Source organism: Lonchura striata, chromosome 27 (assembly GCF_050655825.1).
Source record: "Lonchura striata isolate lonStrDom1 chromosome 27, ASM5065582v1, whole genome shotgun sequence".
Classification (NCBI taxonomy): Eukaryota; Metazoa; Chordata; class Aves; order Passeriformes; family Estrildidae; genus Lonchura; species Lonchura striata.
In genome coordinates, this window is record NC_140729.1 from 10251966 (window position 1) to 10266322 (window position 14357).

The 14357-nt window shown below is 55.4% G+C and overlaps 1 protein-coding gene across 1 annotated transcript in view; it reads left to right on the forward strand.

The window, feature by feature from the left end:
* The window catches only part of NMT1 (N-myristoyltransferase 1), a 17745-nt gene continuing 3388 nt past the window's right edge, over positions 1-14357 (forward strand). Inside the window, exons 1-10 of the mRNA XM_021539894.4 lie at positions 1-155; positions 5875-5989; positions 7217-7361; positions 9435-9553; positions 10043-10134; positions 10736-10852; positions 11536-11706; positions 12036-12144; positions 13136-13306; positions 13550-13717. Of these exons, the coding sequence (XP_021395569.2) occupies positions 28-155; positions 5875-5989; positions 7217-7361; positions 9435-9553; positions 10043-10134; positions 10736-10852; positions 11536-11706; positions 12036-12144; positions 13136-13306; positions 13550-13717 (1335 nt within the window). The 5' untranslated portion in view covers positions 1-27. The remainder of the gene's footprint in view (positions 156-5874; positions 5990-7216; positions 7362-9434; positions 9554-10042; positions 10135-10735; positions 10853-11535; positions 11707-12035; positions 12145-13135; positions 13307-13549; positions 13718-14357) is intronic.

Below are 14357 nucleotides of genomic sequence, written 5' to 3' on the forward strand. Positions count from 1 at the left end.
GCGGCACGCGCGGAGGCCCCGTTCAAGATGGCGGACGACAGTGAGACAGCAGTGAGGCGGCCACCGGCGAGGCCTTCGCGGCCGGCGGCGGAGGAGAACGACCACGAGCATTGCAGCGACTGCGAGAACGAGGCGGAGCATGGCTCTAACCGGGGGTGAGCGGCGGCCGGGACCGCGTGCCACGGCGGCGGCCGGGCCCATTGAGGCGAGGAACGGCCGGGAAGTGAGAGGCGCCCCGCCCCTGGCGTGCGCTGATTGGTCGGTGGGCAGCATCCCGGGCAGCGATTGGTCGAGGCGGCGGTCAGTCTGGCGGGGGGCGGCGCCGCTGCCCATTCACGCCGCTGCGGGAGCGCGGCGGGGCCGGGCGCGGTGCCCGCGGGCCGGGATGCGGCCGCGAGCGCCTTTTTCGGGCGGAAACGAGCCCGGTTAGCAGCTCTTCCTGGCCTTGCGTTAGGGTGTGTCCCCCCGCATTCCCTCTGCCCTCCCGCACGCGCCTCAGCCCACTCGTGTCACGTCCCCGCGGTGACACCCAGGGCGGTGGCGCGGTTCCCGGCGTGATGCTGCTCTCCGGAGCGTGTGGCATCCCCGTGCCCTGGAATTATCCTGGATTTCTGCACACTCATCCCGTCGTTAGCCTAAACACAGCCCAGGGTTTTGCGGAGCTCTGCCTACATTGTCTCCTTGGAGGAGCGCAGCCCCCAGGGATATGGAATGGTGGAATAACAACAAGGCAGGGAGCGAGCACAGGCAGCGAGGCAGGTCCTTATCTCAGCAGGGAAGAGCTGGAATGCTTAACGTAGCACCCTCATTACTCATTGCCTTAATTAATAGGGCGCAGAGCTGCCTCGCCGTGCCTGGGATGTGCGGGAGAGGCTCGGTCCTCGTTCCTGCTGGGAATGGGAACAGCAGCCTGTGGCTTTCCAGAGCCTTCCGGGGGTTTTGCACTTTGTTTTTCCTGCACCTGAGCTTCCCTGGGCTCCTCCTGCTCTTCTGGTGCTGCTTCCCCAGCCCTGCAGAGCAGAGACCACGGGCTGGGAGAGCCTTTCTCCCTCCACCAGCAGCTTTCCATTGGCAATCCTGCCTGCCCAGGAACCGAAGCGAATAAAAGGTCACTCAAGAAATATCACAGAGGCTTTTTTTATGACAGCACAGCTGCCCATTTATATTTCATTTGCCTCCCGGGTGTGGCACCGTGTCTCAGTTTAATCGGTTTAGCCGAGCTTGGGGAGATTTTTATTTTCTTTCCCTCTGACATGATTAGGTTTGTGGAAGCCAGAGCCGAGCAGAGGAGATGTGGTGCTCAATCACTGCTGCTCCCCACCCCAGCGGTTCCTCCTGCCCTTTGCCAGGAAAAGGTGTGTTCTGGAGGCCTCCTGGCCATCACTCCGGCCACCTCGAGGAGCTGGAATACCACAAGCAGCCTGGGGAATATCCAGGAGGAAATCGTTTGGAAATAACACCAAAAGCGTGGCTGGTGGGCACAGCCATAAGGAGCATGAGGCAGGGAGGCTTTGGAGCTCTCTGGGAAGCCCCCAGAAGCCACCAGGGAGAGACCAAGGGGTGGGAAGGAGGATGGTTTTCTCTCTGGATGCACAGCCATTAATTCTGTCGATTCCATACCATGCATCCCATTGCAGTGGGGTGTGGGAGTGTTTCCTGTCACGCCACTGACACCATCCCAAAAACAGGCCAAGGGAAGGGCTTTGAGCTGCCAGGGTTTATAGAGCCACTCTCAGAGCCCTGCCCGTGCCAGTTTGTGCTGCTGGGAGTCACTGGATCTTGGCACTGAGGTTTAAAACATAAAAGTATTCCTTAGTGAAAGCAATACTTCCTTTCCTTTTAAGGACAGGAAGGAGGAATTGAGTTTCCTCAGCCTCAGCCCTGTGTCAGCATGGGGAAGTGACTGCACTGCTCTCTGCTGTGGCTGTCCAAGCTGATTTTCCAAAGAAAATAATCCCACTTGGTTATTTTTCATATTTCCTTTTGTGTGGAGGGAGCTTCTGCTGTGTCCCTGGTGGCTGTGGAGGATTTATTCCCTGGTTCTGGAGAGGCAGGAGCATTGTATGGGCTCAGCCTGGTGGGGTTTGTCACCTCACAGTGACAGCAAGGATGGGAGTGTCCCAGTCCCCTGAAACGGTTCCATTGTTGTAGAACCACCTGGGGAAGCTGTTCCCGGCAGGAAGGGTTTGGGAGTGCCCTGTGGCACAGCTGGGTTGGTGCTGGATGGGGAGTGAGGGGGCAGAGGGGCTTTCCCAGAGGGGCAGCTGTGGGTTTGGCAGTCCCTGCCATGAGGAGGTTCCTGGGACAGGCACTGAGCTCCAGCAGCTAGGATGCAGCTGTGGGTGTGGGGAGCTCGCTGGGCTCTGGGAGCTGAGCTCTGCCATCTGGAGATCTCCCTCCCTCCCTGCCACAGCCCCTAACGAGATCACAGAGATTACAGCCTGATTAGCCCCTGGCATGGCAGAAGGATTTCCCAGCACCTAAATACGGAGCAGGGATCTACTCCTTCTCATCTGACACTTGCAGCTCCCTCCAGGCTGAGGGAGCTGCCCACAGCTGGAGTTGTTCCCCCTGTGCTTCCTTGCTCAGGTTTGGGAACACCCTTGGATCCAGGGGTAGATAAGTGGGTGCTGAGCTTCAGTTTGTCACTGCATGAGTCTGGTGTTTTCCAGCCTCTGAAGGGGCTGAGCTGATGGAGCAGAGCCAGTCTGAGCAGGTCTCACCCTGAACAAGCCAGGTTGCTGTCTTTAAGTGCTTCCAAAAATCTATTTTCAAGATCATTCGGGTTACAGGGGCTGTGCTCTGGGCAGTGGCTGGAGCTGGAGCCTTTGCCTTCAACTCAGAGAGGCACCTGGAAATGGGGAAGGAGGGATTGGAGTGCTGAGTTATGGCCATGGTGGTGGGGGTGCCTTTCTTAGGAGAAGGGAAAAGTGTTTTCCTTAGCCAGAAAAGAGACCTCAGTGATCTCACAGGGAGATGTTTGCACAGTGCAGCCAAGGTGCCTTTGTCCAGCTACTTCATCCCTCAATGCACCTCAGAATGCAAAGGGATCTGGGAGGGAAAAGGCCTCAAGTGCAGCTGGGAAGGCTGTGGGCTGCTGGATGTGAGCTGGGCTGGCAGCTCCCCCTTCCTGGGGATGAAACTGCTCCAGCCCTCTTGGCTTCCTGGCTCAGGCCAGCTGCAGTAGCTGAGATTTTGGATGGTGGTGGCTTGTCCCAGGACGCTGGTGGGGCATTGTCATTAATTTGGGGAGTATCTGGGGGGGTGCAGCTACCCTGGGGAAAGAAGATACTTGCTTTCCTAAATAGATTTAAAATAGGAAATGCCTGTAATTGTTGCTTCTCTGGGTGTAGTGAGTGGGACTTTCCAGTTTTCCAACTTTTTCCCACATGCTGGTGACTCCTCTGCCAGGTTGGCTTTCATCTCCTGGCTGCAGCAGGGCCCTTCCCCAGGCCATGCCACCTGGAATGCAAAACTTCATCCCACCTTCTGCCACCCTGATTTCTTCCAGGTCACGACAGCTTTGCTCATAAATCAGGGAGGAATTTTCTCAGTGCTTTCACCTGCGAGCCCGGCGTGGTTGGGCTGAGCTCATTAGCACCAAGCTGGGAGTTGGCAGCTCTGATTTATGAAGCAAAGCAATGCTGACAGAGAATGAGGGGAGCATTTTGTCTGTCACAACTGGCACCTGCAGCATCCCAATGTGCAGGTGAGCTGGGAACATGTGTCCCTCCCCTTTGGAAGGGGCAACTGCCAATGTCAGCCCTTGGGGTGTGCTCAAGAATTCTCCTGCTGCTGTCAGTTTGTGCTGTTAAATTGACAGGAAACGGTTTGGATGTGTTTATTGCAGCTCCAAGGTGGCTTTGCTCATCCCAGGACTTCAGTGTGGCCAGGATTTGCCTGTGCTCCTCCCCAGAGAGTTAAAAAAGCCATCACACATTTGTCACTAAAATCAATAGTGGTGTCAGCAGCGCTGTGCTGGCATTGCTGCTGCTGTCATGTCCAAGCAGCATCTCCCGGGTGGAGGCAAAGCCCTTTCCTGGCAGTGGGAGGGAAGGTGGGACTCCCCCCAAGGATGGTGCAGCAGCACCACGGGATGCTGCTCCTTGGAGCTGCTGCTCCTCAGAGCTGTGGCTTTGCTCCTCCTCCTCTCCCTTCATGTTCTCCTGGAGAAGAGAGGGGTTCTGTTCACCCCCTCTTGTGGAGCACCTTGCCCTGAACCACTGCTTGTTCCCACGCCAGGAATGTTTCCCAGCTCCTGGTGTCCCCCACAGGCCCTGCTGATAGGTGGGGATCCTTTTCCCCAGCATGTGCTGCCTGCAGAGTCTCTGCTGCTGGTCAGGGTTTGTGCAGAGGAAAAGCTTCCCCAGCCAGCAGCTCCATGTCCTGCAAAGCATCCTTCTCTGCTCCCATCGTGTTGGCTTTCTATTCCACATCCACAGGCATCTCCCAGCTTCATCCCTCCAGAATCATTTCCCCATCCACTTTTCCCTAGTTTCATAACCTCTTGCTGCTCAGCCCAGGAATTTCATAGAGTGGTTGAGTTGGAAGGGACCTTGAAGATCATCCAGTTCCACACCCCTGCCTTGGGCAGGGACACCTTCCACCTTCCAAGCTCTGTTTTCTCCCAACTCCTTCTTCTGGCCTTGCTGAATTAAATAGTTGGATGCTGTTGCAACATATTTACCAACACATTTCTTTTTTTTTTTTTCCTTCTCCACTCTCTTCACCACTATTTTGTGTTTGGTAAAGACATTAAATTGCTCCAGAAGTGAGCAGTGCTTTTGTGGAGGAATTCCAGGCTGATGCAGGTCAGATCTGAGGGATTGTCCCTGCTGTGGGAGTTGTTTTGGGGTGCAAGGAAGGGGACACCTGTGCTGTAGAGTACAAATGCACTGGGACAGGACAGAGCTGAGCCACGAGCTGGCAGCTGGCAGAGCTCTCCTGGACGTGTCCCTCCCTTTTCCCTCTCATCCCTCTGCTCAGACCTGCTCCAGCCTCCCAGGACCAGATTTCCCCCCAAGCCCTGCCTGTGTCAGAGGCTGGAGCCAGCTCCCAGCTCCCCCATAACGTTGGCTGTCCTGTACCAGGTCACCCCATGCAGGATCAGGAGATCATCACCACGAGCTGCCATCTGCCATGCTGGGGGCAGGCACCTCTCCTGTCTTTGGATGCTGCTGGAGCAAAGGCCAGGCTCAGGGAGGGGTTTCACACCAGCAGCTCTTTGGGGATGATCATGATCTGGATGTCCAGGGCTGCCCTGCAGCTGTGGAAGGAGGAGCTGTGCCCTGGTCTAGGCACTTCCAGGGATTTGCTCCTCACTCTCAATTTTCCAGCTCCAGCATAACAATATAATAATTTTCCAATAAACAGCCTCATCTCCCTAAAGCATCATCTCTGCAGGGAGGTGACACTTGGCACAGTGTCCTTGGCCAGTGACCTCTGTGTGGTGCCTGAACCTGCTGTGGGGCCTTATCCCTGGGGCTGGACCCGTGTTTTCTGCTTCCACATCTATCCTTGGGCTTGGAAAAGAGGAAAAAGCCAAAGCTGAGCATCCCACCACTCCACAGGGTGGATTTGGGCAGGGGTGGCAGAGCAGGGATGTGGTCACCTGCAGCACAGGGCACAGTCCCCACTGCCCAGCACACCTGTGGGGTGGGAGGTGTTAGTGCTGGTCCCTTTTTGGGAGCTCCCAGGGAGTTCTGTGCTGTGGGGTGGGTGCTTGGCTGCACCCTCTGTGCACGGAGTATTTCCCTTCCTGGAGACTTGGACTCAGCAGGAGCCTGCATTTTCTTTAGAGTGCCTCAGAAACCAAACAAATGTTCTCTCAAAAGAAAACCCCAAGGCTCCAATGATGTTTCTTTTGTTCCCCAGGGGCCTGAGTCCAGCAAATGACAGCGGAGCCAAAAAGAAGAAAAAGAAACCCAAACGGAAGAAAGAGAAAGGAGGAGGAGACCAGCCTGACCAGGCTCAGGACCAGCCAGTGAAGGTGACCAGCCCCTTCCCGGAATCCTGCCCCCCCCCACAACAGCCAGTCCCATCCCAAACCTCCCCACTGTTACTTAGGCCACAGACAGAGTTCCCAGCCCTGGTTTTAGGCACTTGGTTGCTCAGAAAACTTCAGGTTTAGAGTGACTGCCCAGCCTGGCTCTGTGTGTGAGAGTTCCTGTTGGTGCAGAAGGTGTTTGCAGAGCACTCCAGGGATAATGCAGTCCTTGGCTGGAGATCCCAGCCAGTTTGGGTCAGACTAGCACCTCCAGGTTCCTCTCCCCAGACACCAGCTGCCTGTCACAGGCAGGAGCTGCCACCTGCCAGCTCTGAGTCCTGCCTGCAGCAGCACGGGGGTGACATCTGCTGGTGTTGATTTTTGCTGGATGATCACAAGAACAGCAGCTGAGGAGAGCAGGGTCTGTCTTATCCCTCTGGGCTTTGCCTGATCCTCTCCAGCAGCCAGTGATTCAGGGGGCAGCATGGGACACACAGGGTTTGACCCTCCTGGCCCTCTTGTCCCCTCTGGTCCCGTGGCAGAGGACACACTTCAGCTGTTTTCTGTCTGATGCCCAGTACCTGTCCAAACATTTTGAATATTTTGTCCATCTGACACGGTAGAGCTTTAAAGTGGGGCTTTGTGTTTTTCAAACTAAATTCCTCAGGGATCAGAGAGGAGCTGGGGTTTGGAATTCAGTGCAGAGCCATCCACCCTGAGAAAGAGGAGGATGAAAGTGTCTTTCATCTTGACTCAACCTCTCTGCCTTGCCCAGTCCCTGGTGTCCAGGGACTCCTCTGGAAGCTGCAGTTTGTGGATACAGGTCCAGCTTAGAGGGAGGAGGCTGAATAGTGAGAGAAAAGCCACTGAAAGAATCTCAAGTGCTGGGTGTGGGTTGATCCATCTGTCTCTGCAGGATGTCAAGTGGGGAGGTTTGCTCCTGGGGCTCACAGCACCCACTTAACTGAATCTTACAGCATTTTCAGAAAATTCTTCCATCCCCTTTGCCCTAGGAATGCCTAGAAACCAGGTCTAGGTGAGGTGGCTGGTGCTGGTTCATGCATCCTGTCAAGGACTTGAGGATGGGGAGGGAGGTTCCTGCCTGCTCTCCCTTTCCTGGCAGCATCCTGTGACAGGATCAGCTTCAGATTCCCCTGCTGAGGAACCCACATACAGACCTGGTGGCTCAGCTTACTCATTTTGTCTTTCCACCTCCTTCTGTGCCCTCAGGTGAACTCTTTACCTGCTGAGAGGATCCAGGAGATTCAAAAAGCCATTGAGCTCTTCTCTGTAGGTCAGGGCCCTGCCAAAACCATGGAGGAAGCCAGCAAGAGGAGCTACCAGTTCTGGGACACACAGCCAGTGCCCAAGCTAGGTATGTGTAGCCCCTTGGTGACCTGTGGGCCCTGGGGGAGGCATTGATGACCTGTAGGCTTCTGAGGAAGCCTCAGAGAAGCCTGGGGATGCTAATCTGTGACCCTCAAGTGAGTTCCTGCCTGGCCTGGGCTTCAAAGGCAACAAAACCAATTCTCCATCGTTCAGCAACGTGAGCTAGGTGGATGGGGAGGGTCTGAAGAGCTGTGCAAGCACTTCAGGGTGCACAGAGGGACAAGGAACCCCTTCAGACATCTGACTTGATGCCTCCTGCATTTGTGCATCCCATAATCCCCATCCTTAGCCCTGGAGTTGGGTCTCCCCAGCCCTCTGTACCCAGGTTTTGTGTGTGGTGTTGCCACATCCTGAGCTGGACTCAGAGCTGTCCAGCTCTCCCCTTCTGGAGGCTGGAGCTTCCCAGCCAGGGATCCTTGGTGGGGAAGGTAAGTCAGGGTGAGCTGGGGCAGGGAGCAGCTCTGGGAGCAGGTCCAGTGCTGAGCTGCCACATCCTTGTTCTGCTGGGCTCACACTCCTCTCTGGCACAGGCAGACAGGGGGAGCACAAACATCAAAGCTGCTCCACTCCAAGCTGCCATGAGCATTTGAGGATGGGGAGCCCCATTTCTTGGTCCCCTCTTCCCCCTGTGGACATCCCAGTGGTGCTTCCCAGCTCTGGGCCTTGCTCCAGCCCTTCTCTTGCTCCTGGCAGCCTGTGGCAGCGATCTGCCCCTGACACCATGGCAGGAGCTCTCAGAGCAGATGTGCCAGGAGAGCTCTGTCTGGAAGGCACTCATTCCCAGGCCTATTGGGCTGCCTGGGATAACTTTACTTTAGTCTCTCCTCATCTGCATACCCCAGAACTCAGGAGAACAAGAGAGTGAGTCCAAGCCCACAGTCTCTAGATTTATCCAAAACTTGTCATGGCGTCAGATTTGCTGCTCTTCAGTATTTCCCTTCATGGGTTTGTGTCCCTTTTGCTGCAGATGCAGTGTGTGATTCTCATTCCATGTTGTCCACACCACTATGAGGCCTTTTTGGGTCTTATAAACTTTCCTGGGAGCAACAATCTCAGCTTTAAGTTGGGAAAATCACAGTGAGATGGCAGGTGGTCATGTGAGACAGCAGAGTCTTGCATTTACCCTTTTTTCCAAGGATACTAGGCATGGAAACATAATTTCGGCTTGGGAAAACCCTGGGGAAAGGGTGGAAGGTGTCTCCTGGGGAGTGGGAAGCACAAAGCAGCTCGTTCCTCCCTGGTGGCTGTGCCCTGACTGTGTCCCAGTGCTCCTCGTGGTCCTGGCATGCTCTGGCACATGGCACTATGGGCATGGGGCTATTTAGGGCTGGATAACAGAAGTGCTGTGGGATTTTTGGGGCCAGATCTCAAAACAGTTCAGCACCTGCTCAAAACAGAGAGGGCAGCCAGGGGTGAGCATTTCTGGAAGCTGCCTGGGGTGGGTGTGATGGGAGAAGTTCTTGCTCTGGGCTTTCATCACCTCCCCATTGCTTGGAAACCTTTTCAATGCCTTTTTAAGGGAATTTGTAATTAGCACAACTCGCTTTTCTTGGCAGCACTGAAGTGATGCTGCTGGACTGACATCCCCGAGACAGCCAGAGCTCGAGCTGACATCTCCTGGCTGAATCAGGGTCTTTAGGAGTCAGTGGTTTTACAACAACAGTTGTGTTGTTCACTGCAGCTCTTCTTTAGGCACAGTGGGCAGGAAACCCTGACTCTTGCCAAGTGGCAGTGGCCAGAGCTGGCAGGAGATCACTGTCCCATGGAAGTGCTGGCCCAGGCTGGGACTGTGGGGATGGGGAAGGATCAGGCATCACGTGTGGAGCTGGAGGATGCAGCTGTGGCTGAGTCTGGTCACCCTATGGGCTCCACCCTTGCCCTGGAAATTTTGATTCCCTGCCCATTGTCACATCCCAAAATAGGTGGGTGAAAGGACAATCCCTGTCTGCCACTGCAGGGATGGGAGACATGAGGTATGTTGGAGACCAGATTGAGGTGTTGTGGAGGCTTGGCCTCACACAGCAGAGCATTTCTTCATGCTCCCTGCTCTGTCTTTCAGGAGAAGTGGTGAACACCCACGGCCCGGTGGAGCCGGACAAGGACAATATCCGCCAGGAGCCCTACACCCTGCCCCAGGGCTTCACCTGGGACGCCCTGGACCTGGGGGATAGAGGTGTGGTGAGTACAGGCAGCTCAGCACACTCCTGTTGGAGTGTCTTGGTTGGCAGTTCAGTGCTTGGGCTGTTGGAGGTGGTTTTGGGGGTGGAAACGTGTCCTTCAGCACAGCAGGTGACACTGTGGCTTTGTCACGCCTTGGGCTTGGATGGGCCTGACCCCACTGCAGTTCCTTTTACCCATCTCACACTGGGGTGCTTGGCCTGGTTTTTTCAAGGGGATGTAAGGATGCCTGAAGCGTGGAGTTCTCCTGTGGGAACCCCCTTTAGAGCATGACCCACGTCCCTGGGAGGTGGCACAGGGCTTCCCTGTCCTGCTGCTCCCCCTGCTCTGTGTGGCACTGGTCCTGGAGCAGGGGCACGTGCCAGGGGCAGGGGGATGGCTGCTCATGGTGCTCTGGTGCTGTGGCCACACACTGAGTGCTCAGGGTCCTGGCTGGGGCAGCGGATGGCTGAGTAACCTCCTTAACCTACGTGCTCTGTGCTGCTGCAGCTGAAGGAGCTCTACACGCTGCTCAACGAGAACTACGTGGAGGACGATGACAACATGTTCCGGTTCGATTACTCGCCCGAGTTCCTGCTGTGGTGAGTGGCACCAGGAGTGCAGAGCAGGGCCTGTGGGATGCTGACAAGCCTGATCCCCGTGACAGGGCTGCAGCTGCCTTTGCTTATCCCATCTCTCTTCTTCCTGAATTGTCTCTTCCCCATCTGTCACTGTGTGTGGTGTCCCAGGGACACGGTGAGAGGGGCTGTCACCCAGCCCTGCCTGCCTCTTGCTGCTTTGAGATAAGGGAGCTTAAAAGTGGACTTTTCTCCTCTTTGGTTTGATCCCTCAAGTGTTTGTGAAAATCCCAGTAGCTGAGGGGCTCCTCAGTGCCCTGGAGCTGTGGGATGAAGGCAGCTGCCAGCAGTTTACCCTTGGAGTCCTGTTGCAGCAGAGCTGCTGTTTCCTCAGGGTGTTTCTGAATCGAGGAACAGAGGTTTCCTCCTGTGTCCCTAGTGAGGACTGGCTGTGGGGTGCAGGAATTGTCCTGGATCCCAACAGTCCTTGTTACATCACTGTCGCTCTCTCATCTTCTTGCCGGCCAGCAGGATTTGGGGTGTCCCAGGGCAGGGTGGGAGGCAGGAGCAGGTACACCAGGGACCTTGGGTGGGAGGTGACTGCTGAGGTGTGTCCCCTCCCCAGGGCACTGCGTCCTCCAGGCTGGCTGCCCCAGTGGCACTGTGGGGTCCGAGTGGTCTCCAGCAAGAAGCTGGTGGGATTTATCAGCGCGATTCCAGCCACCATCCACATCTATGACACGTGAGTGCACTTCTCATCCTGCCCCTTGCTGACACCTGGGGCTTTGGGAGTGCTCAGGGAGTCTGTCTCCATTGTCTTCCCCAGCACACAGCCAGACCTGCACCCTTCAGCTTTGGAGATGTTTTGCTGCTTGGAGGGGAGGGTGGGGATAGTTAAGGGTTGGCAGGGACATCTTGTAGTTAACCACTGTGGAGTCTGTTTTCCTCAACGAGGTGGCTTAACTTACAGAAGTTATGGGCTTACAGAAATCATCAAGGGCTAGATGGAGATGCAGAAGCATAGAACATCCTGAGCTCCAAGAGATCTCCAAGGATCATCCAGTCCAGATCCTAGCCCTGCACAGGACAACCCTGTGCCTGAGAACATTGTCCGAACTCTCCTGGAGCTCTGGCAGCCCTGGGGCTGTGACCATTCCCTGGGCAGGAGATTTCTCTGGGCAGTGCCCTCTACCCTCTGGGGCAAGAACCTTTCCCTAATATGCAACCTGACCCTCCCCTGACACAGATTCAGATTTTTCTTGGGAATCCCTGGGTAACAGCTTAAGGGGAGGGCTGTCCAAAACCAGCCCCTGCCCCTTCCCTGAGGTGTTGACTCCCCATTCCCTTGAAGGGGTTTGGAGGTAGATTGCCCAGGGCGTTGGTCTGATCGGCCTGACTCATGCTCTGCATTGTTTCTTCCCCAAGAGAGAAGAAGATGGTAGAGATAAACTTCCTGTGTGTCCACAAAAAGCTGCGCTCCAAACGGGTGGCTCCGGTTCTGATCCGTGAGATCACGCGGAGGGTGCATCTAGAGGGGATCTTCCAGGCTGTTTACACTGCGGGAGTGGTGCTGCCAAAGCCTGTGGGGACTTGCAGGTGAGTGTCTGGCTCTCCAAGATTTCTGCCTGCAGACCTTCCCTTCCCATGGTCCCCTCTGTGGCCAGTAGTGTGTCCAGTGTGGGGTTCCCCAGGAGAGGGGAGAGTGATCCCAGTCCAGGTTTCTCCTCCCACGCTGTCCTTCCAGGATTAAGTGCAGTAGCTTTGCTAAAGCTGCTCATGTAATACAGGAGAGGAGGCTTTTGCAGCACAAGCATTCAGAACCGTGTTTCTCTCTGTGGGGAGCTGCTGGCCTGATGTTCTCACTTGTCCCTGCAGCCACCCCGCTGCCCCAGAGCGAGTCTCCCACTGCCAGTGTGTTTCTGCAGGTACTGGCACCGCTCCCTGAACCCTCGGAAGCTCATCGAGGTCAAGTTTTCCCACCTGAGCAGGAACATGACTATGCAACGGACCACGAAGCTGTACCGGCTGCCCGAGGTGGGTGCCAGCCAGGGGCAGAGCTCAGGGCTCCTCGCTGGAAAAGGGGAGAGACACAGACGAGGTCGAGGTCAAGTCCTCTGCCTGGAGACCCAGGGTTTGATCCGTGTAGTAAATGACTCTGTCAAGCAGTTGTGCTTTATTTAATCTTTATGTATTTTTGCCTGGCTACCTGCATTTTAAGGGCAAATTCTTGCAGTCAGAGGACCCTGTGAGCTTTTGTTTGCTGGTGAGTCATAGCCTGTCGTCCTGGTAAAACGAGCAGGCAGATGTGACAGGCTTCATCTGTCCAAACACAGCCTCGGTGTGACCTTGAATCGAGTTAGTCCCTCATTCTTCAGTCACACTGATCAGTTCTGGCACTGCAGTTGTCCTGCTGGGGAAGTTCCCCAGCTGGAGATGGAAGAGAAAGAAGCAAACTGCATTAAAATTGCCACCACCTTCCCCGACCTTGTTGGCTCCTTTGCTGCTCCTTTGGGGTGGAAAATCCTGCTTTTGTGCTGGGCATCTCCCAGCTCCTGCCACCCACAGCCACACAAATAGCAGTTGCTGGGCTGGAGCTACTGGTTTTTGCACAGAAACTCAGCCTCAGAGCAGATCTGGGCTTGCTGAGCCATCCCAGCCCTGAATTAGTAATTGAGGCCAACTGGGAATAACATCTTGTGGAGCCTGGGACATGTCTCCCAGCTTGTGCCTGCTGTGAGTGGGAACAGGAACCTGGAGGGAAGCAGAGTTGGTGTTGTTAGTGGGTAGGAGCACTTCCAGTGGGACCTGACCTGGCACTTGGAGGTTTGGGACACGCTGTGCTCTCTGTGATCTTTGCCGTCGGTGACACAGCCGATCACATCCATCCTTTGCTGGGCACGCAGGGCTGGGGGACTGAAAATGGGCTGATCTAAGCAAAGAGTGTCTCTGTGCTGCTCGTTGGAGAGCCCTTGGGTGATGAAAACCTCTGTGCAAGCAATGAAACAACTTGTCCCACTTTCTGCAGACTCCAAAGACTCCCGGCCTGCGGCCCATGGAGCACAAGGACATCCCTGCTGTGCACAAGCTCTTGACTGAGTACCTGAAGCAGTTCCACCTGACACCCGTGATGAGCAGAGAGGAGGTGGAGCACTGGTTTGTACCTCAGGAGAACATCATCGACACCTTCGTGGTGGAGGTGAGGGGCAGGAGCAGGATGGGAGGGCTGTTTTCCTGGGCCTTTGCCTCTGCTGGAGCTGTGGGAGTGGTCAGAGGGAGGAGCTCCATGCCCCTCCAGGATGGGAATGTGCTGGAGGATGGTGCCTCCATCCTGGGCCCCGAGTCTCCTCGCAGCCATCCCTGCAACTGGGAGAGCCCCTCTAAGGCTCTGGCCAGGCTTTGTCCCAGCCTGGCCTGTGGTGATGTCGCTTCTGCCTTCCAGAGTGCCCCGGGAGAGGTGACAGACTTCCTGAGCTTTTACACCCTGCCCTCCACCATCATGAACCACCCGACCCACAAGAGCCTGAAAGCTGCTTATTCCTTCTACAACGTCCACACCAAGACGCCTCTCATCGACCTCATGAGCGACGCGCTCATCCTCGCCAAGTCGGTGAGTGCTGGACAAAGCCCTTTTCTGACCCAGAGATGGGGCAACTGAGAGGTGTTTTAAAAGCTTTTACTCCATTTTCTGTCTCATGTGAAGGGTGAGATGTTATAATTCACGCCATCACAATCAGAAGCCAACTATTCCCTAATTACAATTCACGATGAGTGTTCCTTGTCTATCAGCTTTTGCCACCCCATGCTGTAAATGCCTTAAAGCCAATCATCTGAAATTACCCCTTGTGAGTTCTACTATGGGAGCCTTCTGTCAGGCTTTGAGAATTGTCTACAAATCCATTTCCCACAGGTGAGGGATGCAGGGATGGGCTGGCACTGTGGGACACTGGGCAGCTCACAGGAACTCACCAGGAAACTCACTGGGCAGCTCACTGCAGGCTGGCAACCCTTGGGTTTGTTGGAAGGACTTGTTCCCAGGAGCTATAGAACTCCAAATCTGAAAGGATCTGCCACCCAGGAGAGGGATACTGGGGTATCTTGAACCTTCCAGCTTGTGGTGGTTCCTCATGTCCTACAGCAAACAGTTCTGTAGTAGTTGGATTGAGGATGAGGACACCAACGCTGAGCTCTTGCCTTTTTCTGGGATTCAAAGCCAGGCAGGAAAGGGGGCCAGGCTGCTCACAGGTGGG